Genomic DNA, 25,654 nt, shown 5'->3' with positions numbered 1-25,654 from the left:
TGACCCGTCAGCATACGTATATTTTTTGCCTCGTTTGCTGAATGTTCTTAGTTGTAGCCTCCGGTTCAGAGATCCCCGGGTTTGATTCCCGGCCGGGATTTAATTGCCGGCCGGGACGGAGATTTTAACTTTGTCAGGTTAATTTCTCTAGCTCGGGAGCTGGATGTTTGTGTTCGTGGTAATGTCTTCCTTTACAGGCAACACATCACACTACACACCACCACCGGAATCACTCAGTGGTCAATACATCCTTCCACATAGGATTGGCGCTAGGAAAGACACGGTCGTAAAAATAGACTAAATTAATTCAGGTAATTGGGGAAAAAACCAAGAAGTCAACATATAGTACACTAATACATCAAGAAAAACACTGCGGGAGGATAAGCGAAGCAAAGTTAAGATCAAATGTGTGTAATGATTACATAGTTTGTCATTATTTCAGGACCAAGGACGTAGCAGATGAAGTCGGTGTTTGCCGAAAAAAAGCTTCTGTGTACGTTGACTAGTCACAATTTTTATTGCCGAGTTCCAATGCCAGAATTGGTGTCGCGTGTAATTTTTTAACCACGTCACTATGCCTGCTGAAAACATACGCGTTCTGTTGTAAGCTTTTCCGGTGATAAAAAAGAAGGAAACTTGTTTGCCACGCTGTCCACAGCGCCAGTTGATAGGAGACACAATGTCCAGCACTCTTGAATAATGCGCACTTCCCTCCCTGAATAAAGCTGACTAGCATTACAATGTTGGTGTGATTCACAAAATACACGGCTGTACATCGTTGCCAGGAGTTTGTTTTCCGCCAGGCCGGTATTCATTCATAGTTGCAATTAGTAATACTTTAACCTAATGTCTTACTTTAATCTAGACTTCCAGATTCCGACGCAAATAAAACTCACTTTAATAGCAGTGAACATCACGAAGCTGAACTCGTTGCAGTTGTCATTTAAGTGAAATTTACTGGATGAAATAAATCGCTTTATAAAGTCAAAGGGACCCTTGACTTCTTTGTTTTAACCATGCCTTGATCACTGGAATGGATGGTGGGTTCGAAGGAATTACAGAATAAATTATTGAAAGGCAAAGTATTCGTGCAGAATTGACAAAATATTATGGACTTCTTTGAATTCCGTAATGAGTGATTTCAAAAGTGAAGCTCAGTTTTCATATAACATTATTTTGAGGTACTGCGAATGTGGAACCAGTTTTACCAGACTGAAACCGAGGCTTGCCTGTTCCTCCAATATTAAAACTAGATTGCCTGAGATTTTAGGCCACAGGAAGAGCTTTTAATTATATGGCTGAGGAAGACCTCAAGGGAGAAATATGGAATGGTGTAATTTTGTCATTTCATTTAGTTTTGTATTGAAAGCTGGATAATTTCTCTCCTGTTCCCCTGGATTGTTCCGGTAGGTTTTGTGTTATGAAAAAGTAGCAGTTAAATGTAACGGTGGCATATTGTGATGATAGGGTACTTTAATTATGAACTAACAAAACCGTACGTTTATAAAATTTGAAACGACTGAAAGATCACTCCCATATTCAACCCAGGCAGCATAGCGTGATTAGCAGAAGTGTGATTGCTGCCTAGGAGACTGATTACCTCGGATCGAGTAGGGGTATTTCAGTCGCCTTGACAAAGAATACTGCAGTGTATTCAAAACTTCCGCAAACTGTTCGAAATGTACAGAAATCAACACGGTTCTTTCCGGAAAAAGAACTAAATAATTCTACACGCCGTGGAAGCTTCACTTCTAAGATATGAATTCCGACCTTTAATCTCTCAAGTTTGAAGGAATAAAGAGAAACTGGGAGACACTCAACTTTTGAACTCCATTGTCATGTTACAGTGAGGTACAAAGGCCATTCTCATTACTCATTACATTTCTTAGAAGTGAATTGGTAACATAAATTTCGTTTCAGTGCTATGAATCATATTGGTGTTCTTGGAATGTGGATCTTGTGCTAATGACCCGCTGCATAGTTCGGTGTCACGTCATGCTTCAACTGGACACCAGAAGAATGCATGACATTACTAACATAGGCTTATCTTTTAGTAAAATTCCTTCATCTTAATAGGATCATTCATTCATTCATCTATGCCGGGCTGAGTGGCTCAGCCGGTAGAACGCTGGTTTCCCGACTCAGTCCCGGTGGTATGTGAAGGTGCTGAAATACACCAACTTCCAGCGATTTTTACTGGCATGTAAAAGAACCCCTGGACCGAATTCCGGTTCCCCGGCGTCTCTAAAAACCACAAATTGTAGGACATCTTACTAACATCATTACTCTGTACCAACTCATTTTAAACCCAGAATTGGTCGCGCTTGTGTTCGGAGCACTGTACCCCATCCACGGAGGTTGTTTGGATTATCACTAGGGCCAGAATGTTTGACCTGAACATGTTAGAAATATGTAAGCAGTTATGACCTGTTGTTGTTGTTGTTTATCAGTCCATTTGATGCAGCACTCCATGCCACCCTATGCAGTGCTAACCTTTTCATCCCTACGCAACTACTGCATCCTACATCTGCTCTAATCTGCTTGTCATATTCAAACCTTGGTCTACCCCTACTGTTCTTACCACCTACACTTCCTTCAAAACCAACTGAACAAGTCCTGTGTCTTAAGATGTGTCCTATCATTCTCTTGTCAAATTTAGCCAAATCGATCTCCTCTCACCAATTCGATTCAGTGTCTCTTCCGTGCTTCGATCTATCCATCTCACCTTCAGCATTCTTCTGTATAAAGTATTAAAATACAATAAATATGACTTCAACATTTTTTTTAGGTATCATTTTCGAAATCTTCAAAATCTTGCCGCTGTTTAACATTATATTGAAAATATAATTTTGCACATTAAATAATCAATAGGTAATAATTTTTATTATACGTTTTTTGAATTTAATTACTTAATCCAGAGGTAACTCTCGACTCTGCATAAAATGAAATACGTCACATTTTGATTGGCAATCGGAAAAAAATACAATAGCAAATTACATGTTAGCGTGTTTAAATAAAAACGTTCCTTTATTTTCACACAATATTGACTTGTAACGAGGAAAAGACCGCTCAACATCGCAGGATGTTATTGGGGGATATTTGACATACAGTACGTCAAATCAATTGAGTTAAATTGTGGCTCACCTTCATGCCGCTTTATACACATCCGTCTCCTTCTGTGCAGCTTACTCTCCTAATCCACATATATTTTTAAGGAAGACAGTTATAGGAAATTAGACAATTAGATGTGAAGAATCAGTCTTTGAGACGACTGCAAGCAGGTATGCGAAAATGGAATCAACTGGCTAAAAATATGACAAAAATACGAAAAATCACGGGGGAAATATGACCATAATATGAAAAATTACCGGAAAATTACGAAAACGTTAAAAAACCAAAATGACTTTGAGAACCGTGAAAATAGGATAATTTTAGTCGCCGTATATAAAATCATGCTTAAGTTGTATTTTCCATGGAATGAGTATGAAGAAAAAATAACACGCCATAAACATCCGGGCCCTAGTCATCACTCTTTGGACTGTTTTAATGCTGTCCTGTCCTTGCCAACCTCTTCATTTCTACGTAAGTATTGCATCCTAAATTTGCATTAATCTGTAATCTGTCTTATTCGTGTCTACCTAATTTTCTTATCCGCTACTCTCTCCTCGAAAACTAACTGAAAAAGTTCTGAGTGCCTCGAGATGTCTCCTAACAATCTCTTAGCCCAATCTTCTCTTCTCCTCACTCTATCCAGTATCTCTTCGTTTGTGATTAGATCTACTAATCTCACCCGTATGCATTCTTGTGTAATACTACATTTCAAACACTTCTTTCCTAGTTCTTTCTGCTCCAGATAATGAGTCTTTATCCATTGTCACGCTCCACACAGAAGTCTTCAGAGGCATCTTTCTTATACGCATGTGTTCAGTAAAAATGCCAAAATTCTGAACGCAAACGTTACGATTAGAAACTCAAGAATAGAAAAAGTGAAGGCATACTTGGTAGCGTAATTTCAGAGGGAAAAGAATAATTGCTCTAGCAAGTAGTGTTCACAAATACGTAAAAGGAATCTATTAACAGGCACGAGACTTTTTTCTAAAATTTCTAAAAGTTTTTTCACTTTGTTTGGCAGGTAGATGGCCTTTAGGGAAAGAGGATGAAAGGTGAAATAATAATAATAATAATAATAATAATAATATGATACCTAAAATAAGTAGTATTATTCACTACTTTTTGACGGACTTTGGAGACGTCAAGCTGCCGGAATTTTGTCCCCCATGAGTTCTTTTACGTGCCAGTAAATGTAGCAACACGAGGCTGACGTGTTAAAGCACCTTCAAATACCACCGCAGTGAGCCAGGATCGAACCTGCCAAGTTGAGTCAGAAGACCAGTCTCAACCGTCTCAGCCTCTCATCCTGGCAAAGGCTATTATTATTTTTATTATTATTATTATTATGTAGTGTGGCCTCGAGAGACCTGATGCAGGTCTTGAGTTGTCGCCTGAAGGCGACCTGCGTGTCTATAAGGATGGGACCTTATGATGATTTTTAATTATGAAGACTGCACATACACCTAGCCCCCGGACCATTTGAATTAACTAATGGAGGTTAAAATCCCCGATCCGGCCGGGCATCGAACCCGGGGCCCCTTGGACCAAGAGCCAGCTCCCTAACAGTTTAGCCATGGAGCCGAGCAAAGGCGAATGAACGCAGCTGAAACGTGGATATGCAGAAGGTGGTGATTGCTTCCAGAGGAGACAACTGGACAACTATCCACTATTAACGCTAATCAAAGAAAAATGGAAAGAGATCACATTTCGAAGAATGACTATAACGGCAAAAGAAAGTGAAGGATGGCGTAAAAATGAAGATTCCCTAGGCCTCGTAAACCGAATACCGTCGGAGTGGGAAGATACGAAGTTGACAAAGGAAGGCCAGGTAGGAAACATGAGTAAGGAGACTGGCACAAGTGGAAGCAACACTACTCAGCTAGAACTTTGTCGTCAATCCACGCTCCCTATTTGAGAGCCCCTGGTACCTCTTCTAGCCTTCTCTTACCACAGGTATACTGAGGATACTGTGTGTGTATTCTACTGCCCCCGCCCACAAGATGGTATAAACGATGACCCGTACAATGTGGGGGTAGAGACAAAAGAAATGAATATAATACTGTTTTTGTCCTTGTGAAATCGGTCCAAGAAAATGTCTAAAACTGCTCAGTCATGTCGATAATTTTTGAGAAGTGTTAGAAGACTGTCTAGAAAGCCAAGAATGACGGCACAGGGAATTCGTGGTGCCGACCACACCTCATAATTTGCAGGCCTGCGGGCTTAGCAGTGGTCGCTTCGTGGCTGTTGCGCCATTAGGGGCGGATTCTTTGAGAGTAATTCCTCGTAGGCCTACTATATTTGCAGAATTGTGAATTTTTGATTATTTCCCTGATTTTGAAAATATTTCACCATAATTGTTTTATTTCTAGTCTGTTGATACAATATGAACAGTACAAATATACATACATAACAAAAGTGCATAAACATAATGTTACACAAACTGCCGAGCACTTTACAGGTATATCACAATAATTAGGCTACACTAATTGTATACTAAGAACATTTTCTAAATATTATAAACTATGTTTGAAACTTAGTCAATTTTTCTTTTTACTCTTTAAAATAATTTAATGTTGTGGCTTCGAATCCCTCTTTTCGGAGTTCGTTATTGAAAGGCAAAAAGTTAGACCGAGGGATAGGCTAAAAAAAGCTTTCGTTCCGTACTCTTTTTCTTTCACGTACAGCAAACCAGACTAACAAAATTTGTCTAGTTTGTTTGATCCTGTTGTGAATTAGTAATTTATTTTGCTGTGTCCATGTCTAGTGGGTAAATGAGTAAATATAAGTAAATGAGTCAAGTCATTAATAATGACCTTTGGTTATCGACGCGCATTCCAAGAAGCGTTACTAACGGGCAATGACACCCGTTAGGTAGTAAGTTAGTTCCAACGTTCAAATAGCCCAACACAATACATTACGAATAGTCCCGACTTGTTCCACACTATTGCTCTACGGCTTCTCTTAATACATGAACTCTGTTGTCGCTTGTTTTTCACGTATCGGTGCAGTGGCTAAATTCAATTATACAGTGGAACTTCGATATCTCGAATCACCTCGGGAGCTAAATTTTATTTCGTGTTATCGAAATTTCGAGCTAAAGAGAATACCGTTTTTGAGCATATATACAGGGTAAAGCGTAATTCGCGCACTCGGGCGTCGCAGCGCGACTCCTCACATGCCAGCAATAAAAAAATGTATCTTACAAATTTTCGTCTTGCGAGTATATCCGGTAGAAAACGGACGTTGAAGAGTAGCAATCTGGCAACACTAACCATATGTAGGTTACGTGCCAGATGCGACCGTGCCGGATGCGACCCGGCCATTATCGTGCCAATAGCGACCGAGCGGATATGCACCGTGCCGCATGCGACCCATCAATCACTTACAATTGATCTGCATTAAGGGCTGTCACCAAGTGGCAGATTGCTTATCAGTAGCTAACTTGGTCTTTTCTAAGATAAAGGTCTGACACCGTTGTTAGCAGGTTCGAGTGCCGTTGGTCGAAAGAAAAATTTGATAATGTTGCTGGCTTTACGTCCCAGTAATTACTTTTATGGTTTAAGGAGACGCCGAGGTGCCGGAGTTTAGTTCCGCAGGACTTATTTTGCGTGCCAGTAAATCCACCGACACAAAGCTGACGTATTTGAGCGCCTTCAAATACCACCAGACTGAGCCAGGAACGAACCTGCCAAGTTGGAGTCGGAAGACCAGCATCTCAACCGTCTGAGCCGTCGAGCCACTTTGCCCGGATGAAAAAAATTCACCATGAGAATGTAGGCCGGCAGGGTAGGAAAGTTGGTGTATACAATTTGTAATCACTAGAATGCGTACCAAAAGCCTGGATTCAAATCTAAACTTCTTCAGTGTTCAAATGAAGTGAGGGAATATGATGCTGTTGATGGTGATTCGGCCGTCGGATAGGGACGTAAAGCATTGAGCAGACCCCTTGGTATTATTCAAGAGGAGTAGGGTACGTGCCGACACCGGGTTTCATCTTTCCCTACCACATTATCATAATCTCACATACAGACGCGCAGGCCTCCCATGTGCGTCAGGTAGAAAGACCTGCACCAGGCAAGCCGAACACGTCCTCGGACACTCCCGGCACTAATAGGACACGATAAGTAAGTAGGCCTAAGTCGTAAATAATTTCAGAGAATTAGGATCTTCTTTTTTTGCTAGTGGTATAACGTCGCACCGACACAGACAGGTTTTAAGGCGACGATGTCCGACTCGTTGGCTGAATGGTCAGCGTACTGGCCTTCGGTTCAGAGGGTCCCGGGTTCAATTCCCGGCCGGGTCGGGGATTTTAACCTTCATTGGTTAATTCCAATGGCCCGGAGGCTGGGTGTTTGTGCTGTCCCAAACATCCCTGCAACTCACACACCACACATTACACTATCCTCCACCACAATAACACGCAGTTCCCTACATATGGCAGATGCCGCCCAGCCTTACAAGGGCTGCACTCGGCTAGAAATAGCCACACGAAATTATATATATTATAGGCGACGATGGGATAGGAAAGGGCTAAGAGTGGGAAGGAAGCGGCCTTGTCCTTGATTAAAGTACACATCGACTTTCACATTTGCCTGATGTGTAAATGGGAAACCACGGAAAACCACCTTCAGGGCTGCCGACAGTGGGATTCGAACCCACTTTCTCCCGGATGCCAACTCACAGCTGCGCGCTCCTAACCGCACGGCCTACTCGCCCGGTAAGAAATTTATTGAACATCCCCCTTGGTAAATTATTCCAATCCCTAACTCCTCGTCCTATAAACGAATATTTGCCGCAATATGTCGTCTTGAGTTCTAACTTTATCTTTATATTGTGATCTCTCCTACTTTTAAAAACACCACTCAAACTTATTCGTCTACTAATGTCATTCTACGCCATCTCACCACTGATAGCTCGGAACATCCCGCTTAGTCGTGCAGCACGTCTTCTTACTTCTAAGTCTTCCTAGCCCAAGATTTGCAATATTTTCGCAACGCTACTCGTGTGTTTTGTTACCAAACATTATCGATTGTTTTCTGAAAGGGATTCAAACTTAATTTCGGAGTCCCCGGTACAACGTAATTAGATTCTGATACAAATTTAGATATGACTAGCTAATGTACCCGTGCTTCGCTACGGAATTCTACATTGTATTCAGAATTCTAGGTTAAATACTCTACACGTTGTGAATAAGATTATATTAAACTACATAGCTCTTAAAGTTACTCAGAAAAGCGACGGGCAAGTCACCATACGTATTTTCGCATGTGAAGACTTGGTTAGGAAATTATAATGGCAGGTCCTCTTGCCTACTGTCAGTCACAATCAACTTGGTAAGTTTTCATTATGATGGTAGGCCCACTTGTCTACTGCCAGTCAGTGGAGTTGGGCAGTTTGATGATAATGGCAGGCACTCACTCTCTACTTGTCTTTTTACATCATGAGAAAGACTGTCTTTGTGATTTTGCCACCTGAAATCATCATAGGTCATTACAATGAAGTCAACAGAAATGTCGCAGTTACAAGCAATGCTATCATAATTATGAAATACTCGATAAAATAGAAAACCGCACATTTTCTCATTTTTAACAGTACTATGCTGCCGATCTAACAGTCCAAAGTTCCCGACCTGGAATGACCAGGCCGCAGACAGCCGTGAACAATCCTCTGCCATTATTCCTTTAAGTGTGCACACTGCTCATTCCAATCAGTGCCACAGAGAAGGAATCAAATGCGTGGAGGTGGAGTACTATGATAAACCAGTATGTTACGTACCAGTAGTACCAGAAAATCGATGAACCAGAGGAAAGTCATGCTAAAGAAGAAAGTTATCTAACTCCACATTCCCCTGTGGAGGGGGGCGGTAGAATTACACCCACGGTATTCCCTGCGTGTCGTAAGGGGCTCTCAACTTGGGAGCGTGGGTTAGTGACCACGAGGGCACTGAGTTGAGTCCTACCACTGCTTCCACTTACTTGTGCCAGGCTCCTCATTTTCATCTATCCTATCCGACTTTCCTTGGTCAAATCTTGTTCTATTCCAATCCCGATGGGATTAGAACTTTCTAGGCCTAGAGAGTCGTTCGTTTTCACGCCCTTCGTGGCTCTTGTCTTTCTTTCGCTGATATCTTCCTTTTTCGCAGTGTCGGATTTCTTCCATTTTTCTCCCTGATTAGTGTTAAATAAAGGATGGTCACCTAGTTGCACTTCCTCTTAAAACAATAATCACCACCACCACCACCACCACCACATTAACACGTAGCATTTCTCCTCTAATGGTTGGCGTCAAGAAAAGCATCCAGCCGTAAAAGAATGCCACCCTGACCCCACCACACCCTGACCCGCAGTAAGAACCGGATAGAGTGGGGAGTAATAGAAACGAGCCCAGTGGCATCACTGCTCGCTTCTCACCAAGGCAGTCCGAGTTTGATTCCCGGCCAATATTTGTGGGATTTACGAAATGAAATACCACGCCCATTTTCCTGGAGATGAAAAATGGGAAACCACGAGAAATAATTTTCGAGAATGGCCGACGGGGTATTCGAACCCAGCAGCCTACCGAAGTAGCTATATCTTCCTTTTTCGCAGTGTCGGATTTCTTCCATTTTTCTCCCTGATTAGTGTTAAATAAGGGATGGTCACCTAGTTGCACTTCCTCTTAAAACAATAATCACCACCACCACCACCACATTAACACGTAGCATTTCTCCTCTAATGCTCCATTTCTCCTCCGGCAACGCACTGACCTAACCTGCTTGGTACTTTCTCCCAGACGTGGAGGCGCAGTTCCATATATGAAGATATTTTAGGAAAATACTATTTATTTGCTAATGGCTTTACGTCTCACCGACACAGATAGGTCTTATGGCGTCGATGGGATAGGAAAGGCCTAGGAGTTGGAGGGAAGCGGCCGTGGCCTTAATTAAGGTACAGCCCCAGCATTTGCCTGCTGTGAAATGGGAAACCACGGAAAACCATCTTCAGGGCTGCCGACAGTGGAATTCGAACCCACTATCTCCCGCATGCAAGCTCACAGCCGCGCGCCTCTAACCGCATGGCCAACTCGCCCGGTGGGAAAAGACGTAAACGCATCACCATATTTCGTGTTGCAAAACGAGTTTCCCCCAGAAGTGTTATGTAAAGTAGGGGCAGTAGCTGCTTATAAGACTTTTTGAAATTACATTGCACTTCGTTCAGCTTACCTTATCTTGGGTGATGACACAACTTATAAAATGACAATTTGCTTGTCAACGCCGGTCGCATCCGGCACGGTTACAGATTATGCGGTCGCTAGTGGCACGGGTCGCATGCGGCACGGTCGCATCTGGCACGCCACCGTTATGAAGGCGCTCTCGGCCTTTTTGCGCACATTTAATAGCTTTTTGTTTTCAGGAACACCTGTCGTGACCTAGTTCGGTAAACCGGATGTAGCTTTAGAAGACTGAAAGGGTGAGCTGGTCTTGTCCAGCCTTTTACCCCGAGGAGTGCTTGAAGTAGTATTCAGGTCTTTGGAGAAACTCCATGTAATTTTTTTCTACAGACCATAGGGCATCAGAACGGTGGATTAAGATTTAGCAATTTAATGAAATTGTCGGGGCTCTTCCGTGTAGAGTATATTCTTCAGAAAATCTATTTTACCGTGCCAACGTCTTAAATTAAATTGTTAGTTTTTGGATTCCGTACTGAAGTATAAATTGTTAACATTGTACGAAGTAAACAATTTGTTTCCACTTCCTTCTTTCTGTCTTCTGCATTAAAAAGTTGAGACCATCTTTGGTCTTTGATTACCAAAAGCTAAAAGTACTTAGCAACATCAGAACGTAAGTTGTTCGCGTGCGTTACTTAGAGCAAACGTTAATGAAACTCTTCAGTGTAAATTTCCGGCACCTTGGCGTCTCGTGTCTACACTAGTTGCAGGAACGTTAAAACGAACAGCATTACCGTTAATGTTGCCGATACACGTACAGTTTAGATAGGCTCGTAGAAAAAAATAACCACAACCAAAACGTGGATTTGTTTTCTTAGACTTCCCCCTTTTCTGTAGGTCTGAAATCTAACCCGGACCTTTTGAACCCAGTGCCGCTCCTCTGCACTAGTGAAAGTTTACTATAAAGTTAAATGGATCTCCAGTCTATCTCAGGGTCTTCGGGAAAATAGGATGGTTTGCCATCGGATAGGATGTGCTAAATTTCCCGGCAGTATCCGTAATTTATCACAATTCCTACTGCTTAGAGTATTTTGACTATTTCTGCCAACGATTGCGTATTTCAACATCGCTCTTTTTTAATTATTATTTCCTTTTTTCTCCAGCTCTAATTCTCAGAAAGCATGCTTCTCAGATATCGAAGTATTTAAACTACTGCAATTTCTCACGGCTGTAGGTGCCCTTGGTATTGTGTGACTCATGTTTTATTGTATTAGATGGGGCAAGATAGCTGGAAGATTGAATGAGGCACATACGTTGTGAGATCTTCTCAAGGTCGCTTAGAATTAAGGGTTGTTGAACCTAGGCGAGAATTTCCTTGAACCTCGAACAAGCACTTCCAGAACGTACTCTCTCTGTCTGGTTGTTGTTCGTACTATTCCCTCTGCCACGTAGGCTATTTTAGTAGGAAGATGCCGAGATAAATTTTTTTTAATGTCATGTCCTGGCTGTCGGACAGCCCTAGGAGAGTTTTTGAAAGCAAGAAGCACTTAGATTCACCCACACCTTTAATTCAGTGTTTAGTACAAAAGCATTTCCTCGATCATGTCGATCAATATACTGACGAAATTAAAAAGCATGGTCGACTACTGTAGATCTACGCTACGCACGTGGGTATGTTTTTGGGCTCATGAATGGTTTAGCGCCGAAAATTTTCCGACACCACGGTAACCATGGCAACCAGTGTACGTCATGTATTTATACTAGGATAGGAAAAAACCGTCCATGCTTCTAGAGACTGTGTTCTTTAATTTCAAAGAAACCCTTGAATGAAATCCAGAGACATTGACTGTTTTGGGTAACCTACCTGCAGTACCTCCATTGCTCAAGAATGTTATGTGATTGGGAATTCTCAGTAGTGGCAAAATCAACACGATGATTGGCTGCCGTATCTGGAAGGTGGTTCGTGAATGCGTTGTAGATTTTAAAGTGCACTGAAAACTTTTTGTTAGGTTTTGTTTATAATTTATTTATTAATTCAAAATTTAAACGGCCCTCTCGGCTAGTCTCGCCTGCAAAATCAGCTACTGGTGATATTAACTCACAGCAGTCGCCTTAACCTAAATTCGCGTAGGTGGTCGGATGAGCATGTATTTTATACGTGTAACTGAAAGAACTTGGCAACATTTTATCAGAAACTGTTGACGGTACTGTCTAATGAAACTTGCAGATCGTCTCAAGGTAACAACGGATTAGTGGAATGCTTCTTTGTGGACGTCTATATACTTGCCGTAAGTTTTTCAGATTTTTGAAATCATATGTTTTCATTTACGTTCTGAAATGTGCTTCATTGTAGAAAGTTGCGGATCATGAATGTTCAGAATAAATATATGCTGTATAGGGCCAATTTTTATTCCTCGTCAGTCTGGCAGAGATTTGTGTACGTACCGTCTTTGTAAAGGCTATGAGGGCTCATGGAAGTTATTACTTCCAGTAGCCTATTTATAGGTAACCTTGACCATAAATGTCATAAAGCAGTGTTTCCTATTTGTTTTAAATCTGAAGTACCATCCCTCCTGTTTCTATTATTTTAAATATCACCAATGGACGGTAGATGCAGAGTGGGTCTCGGCCCGTAAGTGGCTGGTCCGTGGCCCAACAGCTCTGCACTCTGACCGGTCAACCGAGCAGAGGGGTGGTCACGGCTCTACCGGGACTGTACGCCTCTGCATTTGGGAGACTGGACAGGGCTGGACCTCACGGCTGGCTCCAACCGTCGGCTATGCTGAGAATAGTTTTTTCCTGGTTTTCCATTCTCCTGCACTAAGGCGAATGCCGGGACAGTGCCTAGTATAGGCCACGGCCGCCAACCTCCTCACCTTCTCCGTAAATTTCCTTCACCGTCACAAATCTTCCGGCATGAGACTGCGTCAGTCTAAGAAGCCCGCCTCCCCCTTCAAGGGAGGAATGAAAAAATGTTAGCAGTATCACCAATACCTTAATTCTCATGACAATATAGAAAAACATTTTTAAAGTGTGTGTCCAGCCCTTTCTCTATGAAGTGAGATGGATCTTCGTAAGACTTCTTACGACCGGATGCCCTACCTGACATAAACGTCATCAGAAGAGTTATGAAATGAAATTAATTACGTGATATACGATAGAAGGAAGACGGCGAATCCAGGTGCTGGCACATAGTCTACTGCTGTCGAATAGTACCAAGGAGCCTGTTCAAGACTTAAAATCTCCATCCGACGGACGAATAGTCATATGCCCTTACTCCATATGAACACTGCGGAGACGTCTGTAATTGAATTCAGGCTTTTGACACGCAATCTAGTGATTAGAAATTGTTCCTCTCGTTCCCTACCGGCCAATGTTGTGATTCTGAAGATTTCTTTTTTGAACCGGCTAAACAGCGTCGGATCATATAGACTCGGGCTTAACGATCATAGCCACCAGGTGGGAAAGACTGAATTGTATTCTGAAAATCCGTTAATGTTAATGTCTAGTTAAGTAATTAGCAATATAGATTGTAATTAGTTAGGAACTTCCATGTAACAGAGTATTAGGCTACTAACGAGATACCGTACTTGAGCTTGCATTACTGAAACCAGTTTAATTACATAAGGCTGAATTTTGCTATATTGGCCATAGGTACACATTATGTTACAGTACTGTGTCTTTGAACAGAGTTTTGAACATTTTTGCTCATATATTTATATCTTCCTAATGGGCTTCAAACTCGAGGTGATTAAATCGTGCTTTGATGAAACTGTCGGAGGGAATATTTGTAAAATTCATTTTTCAGGGCAGTAGGCCTATCATATGATCTTTGTTCAATGATTTTTTATTTTTTGTGTATTTTCCCTAATTTTGTCTTTCAGCACTGCTGGCAAAAACGTACAATACATCCATGTATCCCCTAAATTTCGTGAGATACGACTAAAAGGGGAACAGGGGCTCTCAATTTGCGAGCGTGGGTTGGCCACTATAGTTTCCTTGGCTGAAGCTGACATTGCTTCGACTTGTATCTGCCTCCCCACTTTCGTATCCGACCTCCCTTGGTCAACTTTTACTCTTTTCTGACCCAGACTGTTAGGTTTGCGAGGCCTAGGGGGCATGTCATTGACACGCCCTTTATGGCCCTTCCCTTTCTTTTGAAGTAAGCTGTGAAGTCTTTAACCAGGTTGTGGCACTCATTTCTTAGGTCTGCCAGCATATCAAGATCAAGCTAGAACTCATTCTCGTGTACAAAGTATAGTTTGTCTTCCCACTTGGCATTCCTCATGCTGATTTCGTAATCTACACAGCAGAATAGTTCGCGTACTTCGTTTCAGAAGGATTACCAGTCTTTCTTCCTTTCTGACATCATGCTGCCGCTTTGTAAGAATTGTCCGAACGACGTTTACTTGGTATCCTCGTGTTTTGAAAACTACATGCACTTACCTAAGTTTTAAGTAGGTAACTTAGGCCTACATCGGACGAGTCTAGTCGCGCCCTTCGGGTTATTCCTTGCAAGATTTACTGCGCTCGCTAATGAGCGGAGGAGTAGGTGCGGAAATCGTCTTGGTAAGAAATAGAAGTTATGGATTGTTACCCCTCCTGAGAACTGGTTCAGTGTTCTCTTAATTCTCTTTTGTGGATCTCGGACTGACTGCTGGGAAGGCGTGGTGAAATAGGCCAATGTTGGCTTTGTACAAGAAGGGCAGAATTGCGAGTTGTAGAGAGCTGAGACAGCGTGGTCAAAAGTGGAGGTGCACCAATAAGACTTGGTCTGGGCATTTATTTACGAGCGGTGAGAATTATTGTTACGTGGGTCTCAACCAAAATCCAAGCACCATGATCCGCCGATAATCTATTTCTTACTATGTAAAGAAAAGCGTGCGACGAAATGTGTGAATTCCCGTTGACGATGGTTAGTAAGGTAATGAGTCTCCTGAACAAATTGCGGAAAGTTGGCTGTGTAATTGATGTACGCAAGAATTAAACGAACCGTTGCTGTTAAGAAACTAAAACTTGTCATTCTACCTAAAAATGCGGCTAATATAATGTGTGAAGGGAAAGTTGCACTACCACGTGTAATTTTAGACATATTTCAACTCTTTCAGACAGCACATGTCACTGTCAAATTTCCAGTGAAGCAGAATATTACATAATTAGTTATAATATGAGCGCAATCTTCGCCATAGTTGGCCTTGGCGCAGTACGACCTGTTTAGGGGTGGGAGGAGTAACTGTACCACTCCCGGGATACTTTTCTTCGGAATATCCCTTCGTACAGAACTCACAGGCGCAACTCGTGCATTCTTCAACTTATCGCAGTAATTTGAGATCGCTGGAGTCACCCAAGGTATTTTCGGTGGTTTAAGGCCTGATGTGATCTTTGAGATGAACATCTCAACCCATAATCGACCGAGATTCGAACCTCTTCTGGGTGGGAAGCCACCAGCTAAGCTAGAGAGGTAATCACGCCTCCTTCAAGCGCATCTCGGATACACCCAGATACATACTGACTGAAAAAATTCTCAGTCCTTTTCCAGTTCTTTGACCGGGTCAGGAATGGAACGAATGAGGCCCCCATCTCGCGGAGAAGATAAAAATTGTGCCGGCTGTCGAAGCCGGTCGCACTCCTGTGGCAATGACATAACGATCGACAAATGAAATGATATTGGAGTGTGTTGCTGGAATGAAAGACTACAGGGAAAACCGGGGTACCTGGAGAAAAACCTGTCTCGCCTGCGCTTTGTCCAACACAAATCTCTCATTGACCGGGATTTGAACTACGGAACCTGCTGTGAGGCCGACGCGCTGCCGCCTGAACCACGAAGACTGTTGTTAATCTTGGTCTATATTGATTTCTATCAAAATATCAGCAAGATTCTTAGCATAAGGGTCTGGAATCGCGATAACTTTTTAAATCGACAGATCAGTCGAAAGAGAAACCACGAATTTTCACTTTAAAAATATAAATGCAAAATTTCAAAGCTTCCCATTGAACGAACCATCATATAGGATATTAGTCTTCACAGCATTCGACATGATCTTTTAATATTGATTTTCTCTTAGCAATGTTCAGTTAAGCCTATTTAAATATTTTTGGTGGGGATTGTGGACTTGGTAGACTTACCGTGATATTCCACATTTACGTGCTAAAAACTAGGAACTCCTGATTAGTTTTTCGCATATGAAATTACCAGTAACGATGAACGTGTCGCGTTGAATTTTTACTCTATTCTAATTTATTCTGTATATAGTAATAAGTTACAAGATTGTGAGCAACTGCAAAATGACCTCGATAATGTTGATGGACAGTACACAATGGTATGATGATAAAGGGGTAAAAAGTCGGGTTGTGAGTTTCACAAATAGGAAAAGTCCTCCGTTTTAATTACTGTGTTGATGGGGTGAAAGTTCCTTATGGGAATCACTGCAAGTACCTAGGAAACATCTTCATTGGGGTAATCACATAAATGGAATTGTAAATAAAGGGTACAGATCTCTGCACATGGTTATGAGGGTATTTAGGGGTTGTGGTAAGGATGTAAAGGAGAGAGCATATTTGTCTCTGGTGAGACCCCAATTAGAGTATGGTTCCAGGATTACTTGATTCAGGAACTGGAAAAAATCCGAAGAAAAGTAGCTCGATTTGTTCTGGGCAATTTCCGACAAAAGAGTAGCGTTACAAAAATGTTGCAAAGTTTGGGCTGGGAAGACTTGGGTGAAAGGAGACGAGCTGCTCGACAATTCCGAGCTGTCAGTGGAGAGATGGCGTGGGAGGACATCAGTGGACGAATAAGTTTGGGTGGTGTATTTAAAAGTAGGAAAGATCACAATATGAAGGTAAAGTTGGAATTCAAGAGGACAAATTGGGACAAATATTCGTTTATAGGAAGGAGAGTTAGAGATTGGAATAACTCACAAAGGGGGATGTTCAATAAATTTCCAATTTCTTTGCAATCATTTAAGAAAAAGCTAGGAAAACCACAGATAGGGAATGTGCCACCTGGGCGACTGCCCTAAATTCAGATCAGTAGCGATTGTTTGATTGATTTGACTTAGGATTTTGATGTTAAGTACGGTAGTTTGCATCCCGTCCTGTGTGAACCTGGAAGATACTTGACACTGTGACTGCACTGCAGTAGAACTTGTCCGATTACCACACTCTGAATTCGGATGTTCCCATCCTCAAGACAAAACGGGTCGATGTGCGTGTCCCTGCCAGACTAAATACCGGCGCCAACAGGCGTGGCGATACTACAGTACTAGACATTGTATGCCGAGCCTCAAGTTCTTTGATGACGGTGATTGTTGCTTGAAGGAATTCATAAACCCCCTCCTAACGTTAATCGGAGAAGAGTTCTAGAAGGAAAGTACTGCTGAGAAAAGACGGGAAAGTGGACACTCGAGGTCTCGCAAAGCTAATCCTATCGGGGCTGGATAGGAAAATGAGTTCATAAAATGAGGTGACAGGCATAACAGGAGTCTATTCAAATAAATGAAATCGATGAGAGGCCCAAGCGAGTCTGCCCTCTTGGCCGCCGCGCACATAAGGAAGTTAAACACGCAGCGTAGACTTGCTACCGTCCTCCAGAGGGGTGGGCTGCCAAGACTGTGTATTTATGCTAGCTGCGGATGAAATGCAGAGGGATGCTTGCCAGCCCTATCAGTCATATAAGCGGAAGGGGACTCGACACGGTGGCTGCCGGTAGAATTTTCAATTTATAGAAGTTAAACCAAACCCCATGGCACTATCCCCTTGAACGGCCTTCGCCTTCCTAGCGACTGTTGCTCAACCCGAAGGCCTGCAGATTACGAGGTGTCGTGTGGTCAGCACGACTAATCCTCTCGGCCGTTATTCTTGGCTTTCCAGACCGGGGCCGCTATCTCACTGGCAGATAACTCATTTCTAATCACGTAGGCTGAGTGGACCTCGAATCAGCCCTCAGGTCCAGGTAAAAATCCCTGACCTGGCCGCGAATCTAATTCGGGGCCTCCGGGTAAGAGGCAGGCACGCTAACCCTACACCACGGGGCCGGCTTTATAGAAGTTAACTTTCCGGTATTAAATTGGTCATTTCATACAGATACTTCCTCATTTCAACGTATTCAACTACCTATGACTCGGTAATTGATTAGTAACTAACCATTAAGAAAGCAGGTGAAAAATTTAAAAAAAAATGTCCTTGATGTAGCAGCCCGTTGTCAGAATAGTTGTTTCCTGCTTTTGTTTCCATATTATTGTTCAATCAATACTGATCTGCATTTAGGGCAGTCGCACAGGTGTCAGATTCCCTATCTGTTGTTTTCCTAGCCTTTTCTTAAATGATTTCAAAGAAATTGGAAATTTATTTAACATCTCCCTTGGTAAGTTATTCCAGTCCCTAACTCCCTTTCCTATAAATGTTGGTGTTCGGAGGAGGTGTAATTTACTAATTTGGCAAGTCTTCTGACGCCCGTGCTTGCAAAAGAGATGTAAGTTGTAGGAATTGTGAAGAATACATAAGGTAGCCTACAGGAAGGACGTAAATACATGAAAGGATATTTTTAGGATGTCATTGTTAATGAATATTTGAAAAGTTGCTCAAAGTTACTCTCTCCATTTCCCCCTCCGACTCCCCTTCCTCCCCTCCCCCGGCCCTCCCGGTGCAATTCCAGTATCCACGGGAATGACTTTGAGACATAAGTTAAACATTGAAAATTCATATAGTCCATAATTTTCAAACTTATTCAATCAGAAATGAAAGCATTTGGACCACTCTAACCTAGGTTAGTATATACAGTAGTACTGGTCGTGCAAAATTTAAAAGAAAAAAGGGTTTTTCAATAAAGTGAGTTCATTAAAATGAAATTTCCATTAAAGAAGATAAATGATTATTTTTCTAAAGGAAAGACTTCATGAAAGAGTGGCCAAAACAGGACTCCAAATTTCATATGAAAAGCTGCAGTATGTGGAAGGAACTGAATCCAGATTTGACAACTGTTACCAAAAGCCTTCTAAATAGATAAATTGAAGTATTTTGGCGAAATTATTCAACCAGCAGGGATAAACCAGGAAGCAAAAAAAAAAAAAACTGCAAAGAGCTTGCAAAATCACTTGGAACAGATACAACAAAATATACTCTTTGAAATGCAAAATTATGACACTAGAAAACAATTGTTAAACCAGAGGCACTTTATGCATCTGAAAACCTGATAACTTGGTGGCAGGTCATAAATTAAAAACATGGTTTCCCATTTTCACCCAGACATGCTGGGGCTGTATCTTAAGGCCATGGCCACTTCCTTCCCATTCTTAGCCCTTTCCTCTCCGATAGTCACCATAAGACCTATCTGTGTCGGTGCAACATAAAGGCAATAGCAAAAAGAAAATTCGTATCCCATCGTTGCCACAAGGCCTGTATCGGTGCAATATAAAATGGGAAAATAAACAACGGAAAACCATCTTCAGGCCTGCCAAACTGCAGTTCGAACCCCTATGTCCTGAATGCAAGCTCACAGCTACACTGTCCTAACTGCATGGCCAACTTGCTCAGTCAAATAAAGCTTAAGAACATAGGACAAACGCCAAAGTAGAAAAGGATCCCAGCAGGTCAGTAGAAGTCTGGAAAAGAGTAAACAGCAGGGTGTGAAGGTGTGTAGATTGTCCTGTCCTCTATTGCTCCTCTTCCCATGCTGACCTGTCCGTATCTATCCTGTTGTATTATTATTTATAAATTTCATTTTCCGTATTGACAGATTCAAAGTATAGATAAGAAAAGTGTTTTTCCACCAATCAATACAAAATTTATTCCAAATAGATTAAACTAGTACCGGTTTCGGCTCTTTAACGGCCATCATCAGCTAGTACATGATTTGTTTCCAGCCATTAGACAATTCACAAGTTGTTATTGTATTAGACATCCGGATGTCTAATGGGGGATGGAAATGGATACAGTAGGAGACGCACTCGCAGTAGAACACAACAAGCCTTCAAACACATTGGCACAAGACTTCCACAACTATAACTACAACCACAAACGTAGACGAGAGGTGTTGCCACAAACTACTTCTAAATTCAAACTCAAGACCTGCTGTTTACTATATTAAAACTTACCAGAGTACATCACAAGTTGGAATATATAACACAATATATATTTTTTTAAAAATTCTTCATGGCAATGGTCCATATCAATATGACGCATACCAGCTTCAGAACATTCTCGAAGATTACCACATACAGCTAAAATCAACATAACATAAAAGCAAAGGAACTACAAAGAAGATAGAAGAATGAAATCTATGTAACATGAACTAAAAATTTTTAACAAGTGTCTACCTATACTTACCAAATTTTAATGTGTTTAAAACTTATTAAGTGTTTTATATTATGGCCCATATGTTTTAATGTCCTACATACTCATGTTCTAACTTATTGTAACTTTTTACCTTGACTACTGATGTTTTAATTACAGCTACTGTATACATTTCCATCCCCCATTAGACATCCGGATGTCTAATACAATAACAACTTGTGAATTGTCTAATGGCTGGAAACAAATCATGTACTAGCTGATGATGGCCGTTAAAGAGCCAAAACCGGTACTAGTTTAATCTATTTGGAATAAATTGTGTATTGATTGGTGGAAAAACACTTTTCTTATCTATACTTTCTATCCTGTTGTCCCTTTCTTTGTTCTCTCCCTTGTTTTAAGAGGCATTTCTTGTGTAAGCTTTCGTTATTCTGCAAGTGTAATTTTAATTATCCCTGTCAAGCTGAGCATAGCCATGCTGATCTCTTGCAGGCTATCTGACTGAACCAGTCTTTGTAAAGTGCTCAACATCCGTAGTAGAAGGGCCATATGTTTTTCTTCAGCTCAAACTATGCTTGGATGTGTCTGAAAGAAAAATGAATTAATGATCCTTGACCCTTGTAATGCTCCAGTCTGTCGACTATTTTCAGGGATTAATAGAATACTACAGTTGTTTCATGTTGATAAATCTTTATTCTGTCTTACAGATACACCATGTCGAACCCTGTGAGCCCATCTCTCAAGGACTTGCCCAAGGTTGCGCTGGACCTCAAAAGCGAACTTGAAGGCTTTAAGCCTGACAAGATGAAGACAGTCTCGACGCAGGAGAAAAATGTTTTACCAACGGCAGAGGGTATGCTACCTAAATTTTATTTGGAGTTAAAATAGCTTTTGAAAATGGTAATGCTGTTATTCAGTAACTTTGATAGGTTGTTCTATTTCCAGATTTTCTGGGAACTGCTGTATTCTTTAGAGAAGCATCCTTCTTTTTTTTCTTTTTTTTAAATTTGCAGAAAATATTTGGTATCTGTCAAGGCTCGAGCATTCCAAACTAAACACTTACTAGTGCTTGTTGAACGAACAAGTTAAACACAATGATAGGCCACTGCAGGAATAAGGTGCAAAAGAAAAGAAAAGTGCAAACCTGAAATACATGGACATGCAGTCTTCAGATAGACGGCTTTTTCCTTATCAATCCCTGTTCTTAAACACCCATTTTTTCTCAATGTCAAAGTTTGTTTCTGCTTCCTGGCTTTATCAGGAGGGTATCTGTACTCATTGAAGGACCATCTTGTCGGATATTGATGTGGGAGCTGTAGGATAAGGAGGCCAGGTAATACAGGAAAACACAAAAGACAAAAACTGGTGGTAAAAGATTAGGGATACGGGACCAACACAGGATAAAAGGAGCCCAATGGGTTATTGTAAGTAATGGAAAGGAAAAAACTGTTGTCAAATCAGGTAGTGCATGGAGAAATAGAAACAAGCAATAAATAGAAGTGGAGAAAAGGGCAGACATTTAAAAAAGGGCAACATCCTAATCTTCATATACTGCCATCTTCAAATAAATGGGCTGTCTTCTTGTCAAAGCCATTTGTTACTGCTTAACTTCATTACATATGAGAGTTTATAGAACTAATAATTTTTAAGTGGTCTGAGGTGTATGTACTGCACTTGCTTGGAATATTGAGAGCTGAATTTAAAAAGGTACCATGGTCGAGGGGATTTAATAAACTTGATGTATACTTTGCTTGATAGTAAGTGCAAGAATAAATCAAATTCTTATAAGTTTCATGAAATAGTAGTGCAGTTCAGTTTGTTGAAATATGAAATTGTATTTTTTAATTTGATTATTTTGTGAGCTCTTTTCTGAAGGAAGAGGGAGGATTAAAAAAACACAATGTGTTAAGACACTGTATCCTCGCTTGCATTGATAAATGCTCATACTTGGTATCTCATTGGATTTTCATCATGGTTACTGAATAATTCTGCAACTTAAGAAGCCTGTATTGGTGTTCCTTTTAAAGGAAGTGTGTCTTGGTGCATGTTGTATGAAATGTGCTTGGATGTTGTGATGTCTCTTTAGCATGCCTGTGATATTCCAAACAGTGTTCATACTTTCTTGTTGAGACTGCTCTTCAGATGTCCTATGCGATGGCAGCTATTTATTTGTTTACAGTATTTATATGAATTACATATTATGTACTGGTACAGGGATAAATACATATTTTTACAGATCTACTGGGAGGTTTTTTCAATGGAGGGGTGACATTCAGTGTCTTCACTCTTTTACAGTGTGGTACACATTCTGTGTAGCAAGTTTTCCTACTTGTGCAGCTCAAACTGGCCTCTCTAAACACCATTTCTGACACTGTTCGGTCTGCGCCAAATATTTCTTGGGAGTTGCATTCCAGGCAGATGTAGTTTGGGACTGGGGCACTGCCTATCTGAAGGAAATGGATGGCAATTTTTCCTTTACTGATTCCTCAGCTGAGAAATCTGCTGGAAGTACCATTACCATGGCTTCTAGGTTCCAGAATGTCTTGAATAAGACATGTGGGTGGCAGATTGTCTATTGTTGTGGATGGGAAGGGTCACTATTCCTTTACCCGACTTCCATCATTCTTTGCGTTTTCCATGTCTCTGCAAGACTATTCCGTAGTTGGGTTATCGCTGCGCAGGAGAGAGATGCATTTCTCTTTTAGACTAGCAGCCTTTGTAGACTGTGCTTAGACTTACAAGACTTGGATTTGGGATATTTCATGTACCCTAATTTCTTTGATAGAGAAGTAATGTGGGTTTGATATAAAAGTAATAAAAAAGAACAAAAGTGATGTCTTCAAAAGATGGCACAAGAATAGCTGAGGCATGTATTACAATATATATTGCAATGTTCATTCACAGTATATAATGTCTCACACAGATAATGTAATCTTTGAAAATAAACTTTACTTTAACACACGTTCAATGTGGCTTCATTACGGCAATAACCTCTTCACAAGAAGTGCACATGTCCAGTACTTTGTGGCACAGGTCTTCAGTAATTCACTGCATATTTCAACAATCCTCGCGCACATTTAAATTACTTTGTTGGATTTTACAGAAAAGACTTTCAGTTTATTTATAGGATCTGTTGTCTGTCAATTTTAAATGAATTTTTAGCTGAAGATGTCATATGTCCTGAAGTAATGTGTGTTAGTCCTACCTAAATGCAGTGTAAATAAAGTATTGGGTAGATGAACTCTATTTAATTTGAAAAGACGTTCTTCGTCAAACTCCACATAAAGGAGTACTGGCTTATTGGGTGTGCAGTTCAGGTAACGTAACTGTAAGTTTGCGTTCGGGAGAAGGTTTCAAACCCTGCTGTTGGCAGGCCTGAAGATGGTTTCCAATTTTTATACCAGGCCACATCACACCTTAAGGCCACAGGTGCTTCTGTCCCTGTCCCCCTTTTCAGTCCATCATCACCGTAAGACCCTTCTGAGTCTGTGCAGTTTAAATGCAACAAAAAGTCTCAAGGATTTAAATCTGAACCCGAAACATGGCTCAAAATTTTCAGTCAGAGACATACGGTCTCTTAGCATGCTTTTGAATGGAAAGGCGACTAATCTACCATGGTGAAAATTAAACTGAAACAAAGGTAGTTTACGATCGGATCCACAACGTCTTCTCCATATTTTTCCAGGAAACAGTTGAGCTGTGTTCAAAAGCTGAATGGCATTTAACCCATGATTAAAAAGTTAATTGCTTTAGAAATGTCGCCATTTGTGCACCACCCGGTAGAAAGATGAGGAGCATGAATGCGAACCTATAGGTTAAACCCAATGACAATTTAGTGTGCAAACAGGGAGCAGCAAAAAGGAGACAAAGGCAAACGCGGAAACACAAAACTAGACAAAATAGATTTCTCTCAGTTTCGATAAATGACTTCCTGTGTTGGAAAATGTACACTGATTTTTATGAAACAATGCCCTGTTTAATTTTACTGAATGAGAATTACTCATGGATGGATTTTGGGTACAGCAGTCTCTTGTTTATCTGCTTTAGCTAAGCCATGCAGAGGTCTCAGTTGATTAAGATGCAGTCTGATTTACTTTATTATAAATATGTACTGTCCTGGTGATAAGTTTCATTACAAGTATCTGTAATTTCTCCTTGTTATACCACTTTCCATATTCTAATCTCCATTACGCAGGTGTAAATTTTAAATTTTAGGTCTAAATTTACATTAGGCTGAGGATTCAAACTGTTACTGCTTTGCTTTCCAATTTTCACATCAGATATATGCTAGGTCTGTATCCTAATTAAAAGTACCTTTCCAGCCCTAGCCCTTTCTTATCCCAGCGTTGCTGAAAACTCATGTTCATACTGCAATTAAACAGCTAGAGAAAGAAGCAAAATATAGAATGTTAGAAAGATCACTGAAGACTGGAGGCATAAGGAAGAATTAAAATACCTAGTTTCCAGATTTATCTTTTTACTCATTCTACTGCCAACACGTCTAAGTTGCTCGGAAGCACTGACCTGTTGTGATACATAATTTTATCAAAATCAGTTTATAATTCAGCTTGTATTTATCTGAAATTAAATAGAACTATAGTTCTAAAATGATTGGTTGGACCTTTCCCCCAGAATTGAGGCTGGTTACTGACTTAATTTTTGTAAGCATGGTGTTATTCAGATTCTCCTGAAGGGCAGTTATTTTTCTTTTAAGAACCAAAATGGGCCAGGTGATGTGATCTGACATTAAATTTAATGGTTTAGTGGATATAGCCAGTGATAATGTAGAAATAACTAGGTTAGTGTGGGAGAGGTTCATTGACAGATATTATTGTACATACTGCTACATAAAGGCTATATCATGTAGACGAGTTGTTCTTTTCTTAAACATTGAAATCTTTTTTCCTGGCCTACTATTGTAGGGTCTTTATTTTGTAACTGTGCAGGAGCATTACCCGTGCCATAGAAAGTTGTTGAAAGACACTCACCTGCTGGTCTGCAGCGCTACAAGACATTTAAAAAGAACTTTATACAAAGCTATTTCTGGTGAAACTAAAAGACTAAGCATCTCCTTTAAAACCACATGTTCTTTCAAAATGACTTCTCTCAA

The 25,654-nt window shown here is 40.9% G+C and overlaps 1 protein-coding gene across 4 annotated transcripts in view; it reads left to right on the top strand.

The window, feature by feature from the left end:
• The window catches only part of cib (thymosin beta cib), a 111,716-nt gene that overhangs the window by 56,321 nt on the left and 29,741 nt on the right, over positions 1 to 25,654 (top strand). For all 4 annotated transcript variants that reach the window (XM_067142542.2, XM_067142540.2, XM_067142541.2 and 1 more), the window contains exon 2: positions 21,252 to 21,397. In XM_067142542.2, the coding sequence (XP_066998643.1) occupies positions 21,259 to 21,397 (139 nt within the window). In that variant the 5' untranslated portion in view covers positions 21,252 to 21,258. The remainder of the gene's footprint in view (positions 1 to 21,251; positions 21,398 to 25,654) is intronic.

Source organism: Anabrus simplex, chromosome 3 (genome assembly GCF_040414725.1).
Source record: "Anabrus simplex isolate iqAnaSimp1 chromosome 3, ASM4041472v1, whole genome shotgun sequence".
NCBI classification, from domain to species: domain Eukaryota; kingdom Metazoa; phylum Arthropoda; class Insecta; order Orthoptera; family Tettigoniidae; genus Anabrus; species Anabrus simplex.
This window is presented reverse-complemented; position numbering and strand designations above follow the sequence as displayed.